Genomic DNA, 5,891 nt, shown 5'->3' with positions numbered 1-5,891 from the left:
AGGTTTAACAGTGAGGGTCTACAGTCATCTGTAAAACATGGTGGAGGCTCTGTCATTGTTTGGGGCAGCATGTGTTGGAGATCTTCTCAAAACTGATGAAATTATGACCCCCCCCCCCCCCCCCCCCCCAAAAAAAAAACAAAAAAAAAAACAAAAAAAAAAAACAGTGGAACATTAACAGTCATTGATTTGCCTCCCCAGAGCCTCGACCTTAACATTATTGAAGCAGTGTGGAGTCATCTGACTGAACAGAACACAATGCAGAAACAGCCAAAGAGGCCCTTTAATGTCCTTCAAGAAGCCTGGAGAACTATACCCATATTGCTAGTAAAATACAAAGAATGAAGAGTGGCGCAAGATTTTTATTAAGTACATATAGTTTAAAAATTGCAATGCTGCAATGCCAGTCTTCTACAGTAAGTTAAAGCCCTAATAAAAGTGTGGAAATGACCAGAATTATGCAAACTTATAAATATGCTGTCAGTTCGTTTGAGTGATGGCACATCTGGGTCAGCAGCATCAGAGTATGAACTTTCAGGAGTGATTATCTCGACGTCAGTATCAGCATCAACATCAACAATTATTTCCTATGGAGAGAGGGGAGATGTACAGTAAGACATTGACAGCAATGACTGTAATACATCGAGAAAGATATCAAACCTGATTTTTAACTTCTCAACCCTTCTCAAGCGAATTAAGAAAGAAATTTTTACATTTTGAGTTCTGTAAGTAAACTAACAAACTCATGAGTTTGATTTGAATAACATATCTAGAAATTTTAACTTCCCATACATTTGCAATCCTGTGTAGACTTATGCTGACTTCACCACACCAGGGAAACAGTTAATTTTTATGAAAAATTCAACTCAAAGATTGCAAAGCATGAAAGCTGAAGCAAAGCCACCCATAGGGGCCAGATTGAACCTCCTGTTGTTCAGTTCTCTGCCAGGCCATGTGTGACAGTATGTGACATAAAGACAGTACATGCTAACAAAACAGTGAATGCATGGTCAGGGCTGTGTTTGCTGGTTCTCTTTCAAACTGACAGCTTAACTCACTCTAGCAAAAACCTGCAAGTTATGAAAAAGTTTCAGAGCTACTTATGGCCATATGGGATAAGCTAAAAGTGCTTATTTGACACATACCATGCTCTCAGATGATGTTGGTAGCTCAAATGAAAGATCTGACGATGAGGTCTCCCCCTCTTGATTAAGACTTGCTGAGGGCTTTAAAATGAAATTAAAAAGGACACATGTATTACCATGTCTACATACATAATGTTAATGAGGAACATGTTAGATAAGATGTGTGGTAAAGCATACTTGCAATTTTGAAAGTCATGCAAGTCAATTCAGCAATTTGCACCTTGAAAACACTAAATATGAATGACATCTAATCCACATCAGAAACAGTGCAGACAATTCTGGCTCTCCTTCACCTCTCACACAGGATGGGTAACAAGAACTGGTATTGAAGTACTGCCATTGGCTTATATTATTTGTTTACTCAATCCTAAATGTTGAATGTGGATTTTTAAAATTCCTAACAATCCTGAACTGAAAAATAAGCATTCTATAATTAAGAAGCAGTACAGCGCAGAAGTACGTAGCTCATGACCACAATAATTATATCTTAGTTATGAAAAAAGTTACAGAATCACTCCTGTATGTTGTTTAACCATGTCAAGTCTTTGTTCCACATATCGATATGATAACCGAACATATAACATATCTAAGCCAAATGTAAACACTTAAAATCATGGAAATATCTGCCTTAAAACAATACAACAGAGCTTGCCTTTAAACTTATTAAAATGCCTTTCAGGGTCACTGGACTAGTACATTTTCAGGTAAATGAGAGATGCGTTTGGTTTCTTGTCCTGACTGGCACTAAAGCTGGCACCCAAAATGTCAGCTGCATCCTCCTGAGGCCGCATTTGTAGACCGATTACGTCACAGCGACGCCACGAAGGCTGTCCCAATTCGTAGACTCCTCCGAATCTGGCCGACAAATGCGTCCTCCTTTTCCCCAGATTTGAAGGATGGGTCGGGTGTATCCTTTGTGCCCCACCATATCCCAGAATTCATAGCGCGGCCGAGCCGATTCCAGTTTCCAACAATGGCGGCCGCTACTAACTTTTAATATTAATCTTATTACTCTTTCTGGGTCACAAAATAAATTTTTAACATTTTCAGGTGAGACTGTAGCTGTGTAAACTTCAAATATCTGCTCAGTTTATCAAGAGATCGCATATTTGCAAAAGTGCTCAGACGTTTTCAGAGACTTCTGTTACCCAGCCGCTCGATAGCTGACCGGAGGGTTCAATGGTCACTCGAGCAGGTGAGACGGCTGAGTTTATTAAACGCCAACGAGACAGCTGGTGACGCAAATCTAATGCTAGACCGTCCCATTTTACAAGCCTCGCACTTCCGGCCTTTTCGGTCTTCGAAGGATGCAGCCTAGGTTTTGGGACACAGCTTGAGTATCAACATACTTTGCACACCATCTTAATATACAACCAATGCAGAATGCAAATTTTTATTAAGTTTCATGAGCTGTGGAGGATAACAAAGTCACTTTAGCATTAGATATAACTGTGGAAAATTAATTGAGTGTGGTTTAAGGGGGGTAATGACTTATGGATTCTCAATCATGAGGTATATCCTGAAGTCCATTTCATTATCACTACTGTGGGCTGTGCTCTTGTGCTTGTGTGTCAAGTTCTGCTTCTGTCACCTACGTGTGTGTGAACATAACCCATCTTTTATACAAATTAGGCTAACATGCAGTGAAAGAAAGGCAGAAAAGCCACATAATGACTGGCAGCTGTCACATTTATTTATTTATCGATACCAGCACCACTGCTAATTTTTCATCTATATCTACATGGTAAACTGTTAAACTTATAGAGTACTGAGCCTGTTATATACCACAAGTTAATTTGTTACTTACCAAAGTCTTGGAAGCTGCAAGTTTCTTAGGTGAGAGCTGGGGTGGTGATGAAGTCTCACCCTCTTGGTTTGTTCTCTCCAATGACTAAACATTACAGAGACAAACATTTCTTTTGATAAGGTTCACAAAAAGGTGATGAACAAGACCAATACACTCCTAAATGCATCCTCTGTTTTATTTAAACCTAATGCTGTGTAAGAAAACACAGCATTACTACACATACTTTGGTTTTGATGTCTAAATTCAGAAGGCTTTAATTACAGCACAACCAAAAGAAAAAAAACCAAAACCCTTTCTATTAGCCTATAGTTGACTAAACATGGCTCCATCTTAAAAAGTGGCCCTCAGTACTGTTGTAAACTAAGCTGTAGACAATTTCAGCTTGCACTGAGTGATGAGATGTACCAAACATTTTTTTCAAGTACTTTACAGAAGTACAACAAAAAAAAATGAAAAGCTGAATTTCAGATCAGCCAGGCTGATAACACCCCCTGAAATACATGTAACTGTGTACACACTTTGCTTTTATGTATACATTTGACATTGAAGTACATTATTTGCCAGGTAATATTTATGATACTTAGATACATATATCGGATATTTAAGAACTTAATGATGCACTTTTGTACCAAAGTACTAGTTTCCTACAAATATTTACATTTTAGTTTAGAATGACATTTGGGTACAGCTTCTACTTCTTTATAAAAGGCTAATATGTCTTGCTTAAATGTCAGTCCTAGGTTTGTACACTATTCCCCGCTCCTCCCACACATGACAAAAGCCATTTCAAATTAGTTAACTAAAGAGCTGACATGATGCTAAAGTCGCTTGGGTGAAAATCAGGCGTTAGAGACACACACAAAAAAAAATGTATCTTTTCAGTACACCTGCGTAATCAAACCAACACACCCCTACAGAATGTTTTGGCACATGCATTCATACTGTCACAAATCTAAGTCAGAAGCACCACTGTATTTATTAATATTGTAATATGGGAAAAGTCAAAACCCTATTATGATTACCTGTGTTTGGTGTTTTAAGGAGTCCATGACTCTTGACCAGCATTTATCATGATTGTCTCTCAGGCGTTGCAAACGTGCCTTCAGTCTGGTGGATTGTTTACTCTGGATGAGGTCAAACACAAAACAGCTAACATAACATGTCCATACCTGAAGTACAGTAGTTTTATACATCAACAAGTAAGAAATACACACTTAGTGATAACGGGATAGTATTTAAGGTGACATCAATAGGTCTAATCACATATGTTAGTCACTACAAAGACATGGTGCAAATATGAAAACGGTTTTATAAAAATCAATCTTTTGAATATAAGTCATAGTTTAAATGAAGCTGTGCAATAGTCTGTTCACATGCTTAATATTGTTAGGTTTATTTATCTTAATTTACTATGATAGGAATTTTATTATTTAATATTTTTAGTACTTCATTGTTTGTGATTAACAGCAATCAAGCCACTGCAGAAGTAAAACATTTTTTGTCTATCATAAACAATCACAAAACTTAAAACACCACTAAATTACTTTCCACGGCTGAATATTTAACTGAGGGAAAAGTCGGTTCGCCTGCTGCTCTGGTACTGTCGCTGCCCCCGCGACCTCACGCTTCGTTTTGCATACCACGACACAACATTACACTTAAGCCATTTCTTAGCTCGTCACGACAATAATTGCATTATGAACTTGGGTCCTCGACAGCCGAAGCTAATCCAGACTCCCGAAGCTAATCCAGGAGTCTGGATTAGCTTCGGCGGGTCTGTCTCGCTGCTCCGACTGCCACCCTCCCTGCCACGACAAAAACTTGACGCTTTGAAACGCTTTGAAAAGAAATGACTCTGTAGCTGCTTAGCTTGTTTCTTGTTGTGAATACTTCAGGCCTATAGTTGAACGAAGTTATTCTAGAAATTTACTCACTATTTAGAGCTAACACTATTGCTAGCTACTCATTAAGCTCATTGGTTGCTCATTAAGCGTTCATTTTCAGTCCCACATACGCCCGAAAATTACGACAGTAACTAATAAAAGTGTCCAAAACAGACATTCATGACTGCATGAATGTTAAGATATCAGCTAAAAACTGTACAGTTTAGGAGAATGTCGTCGAACACCCCATTAAGCTAAGTCATGCAAGCATTAGCAAAGCATGCTAACTACAGAGCAAACTGTAGGCTGCAAACACTTCACTTTGCCTAATTATTAAGTAAACACTAAAACAGTTTGTTTAATGTACTTACCACATTCATCCCTTCATCCTCTATTCTCTGACTGTCGGACATCTCCACTTTCTCTCTGTCACGCTTCTTCATACTCCCAGCCGTCTCCTCTCGCCTCCGAGCTACGCCCCGCGTGTCTGGCTGCACCGAGCACGCGACTAATTAGCAACACCTGCAAGCCTGTGACTGCAGCGGGTGGGGGATGGGAATAGGTAAAGTGGGGACCGCAAAAGTCAGGAAAAGTGTGTTTTCCCTCATCCCTTCCCTTCCGCACCAAAATGTCAGCATTAGATTGCTGAACTTGTGTTTTAACAAAATATTAATGTATCCAAGAAAAACTAGTTTAATATGGTTTTAACATCCAAAATTATTAATTAAACTTTTATTGACCAAGCATAATTTAGGCCGCCTGGACTTTTTTGGTAATTTTGGCTGTAAAAGGGTCAATAAACATACTATAACTGAATGCTTTTGCCCCATTTTTTAGAATAATCTCAGCTTTCAATACCTGGCAGCCATTTTATATTATTTTATTGTTATGAAAGTGGAACAACAGTTTAAAGTGAAAAAAAAGAACTTGAGATTTATAGTGGAAACTGATATTCAGCAATAACAAAATACAACACAACATCAACTTGCAATATGAACTATAATAAATATGCACAAAAATGTTTTTTTTAATCCTCGCTCACTCAGTTTTTAATTT

At 38.3% G+C, this 5,891-nt stretch overlaps 1 protein-coding gene across 1 annotated transcript; it reads right to left on the bottom strand.

The window, feature by feature from the left end:
* Window positions 1-302: 302 nt before the first annotated feature.
* LOC147310713 (uncharacterized) lies at window positions 303-5,303 on the bottom strand. The gene is made up of 5 exons (XM_086266939.1): window positions 5,207-5,303; window positions 3,975-4,076; window positions 2,953-3,036; window positions 1,146-1,226; window positions 303-587 (listed from the first exon to the last, which is right to left on the bottom strand). The coding sequence occupies exons 1-5, from the start codon at window positions 5,276-5,278 to the stop codon at window positions 381-383; spliced, it is 546 nt and encodes a 181-aa protein (XP_086123065.1). The 5' UTR covers window positions 5,279-5,303; the 3' UTR covers window positions 303-380.
* Window positions 5,304-5,891: the final 588 nt, after the last annotated feature.

The sequence above is a fragment of the Aulonocara sp. 'chitande type north' Nkhata Bay genome, linkage group LG16 (assembly GCF_057382095.1).
Source record: "Aulonocara sp. 'chitande type north' Nkhata Bay isolate Kocher_YH1m ecotype deep benthic linkage group LG16, A_spYH_male_GT1.1, whole genome shotgun sequence".
Classification (NCBI taxonomy): Eukaryota; Metazoa; Chordata; class Actinopteri; order Cichliformes; family Cichlidae; genus Aulonocara; species Aulonocara sp. 'chitande type north' Nkhata Bay.
Note: the sequence above shows the minus strand (reverse complement) of the source record. Positions and strands in the feature narration are given on the sequence as shown.

Bases quoted from the DNA above. Each gene is read 5' to 3' on its own strand.
- LOC147310713 (XM_086266939.1), bottom strand. From the start codon at position 5,278: ATGAAGAAGCGTGACAGAGAGAAAGTGGAGATGTCCGACAGTCAGAGA. The intron at 3,037-3,974 runs GTAATCATAATA...TGTAATGTTTAG, and splicing joins CCTTAAAACACCAAACACAG to TCATTGGAGAGAACAAACCA. The intron at 1,227-2,952 runs GTAAGTAACAAA...TTCATTTTAAAG, and splicing joins TTGCAGCTTCCAAGACTTTG to CCCTCAGCAAGTCTTAATCA.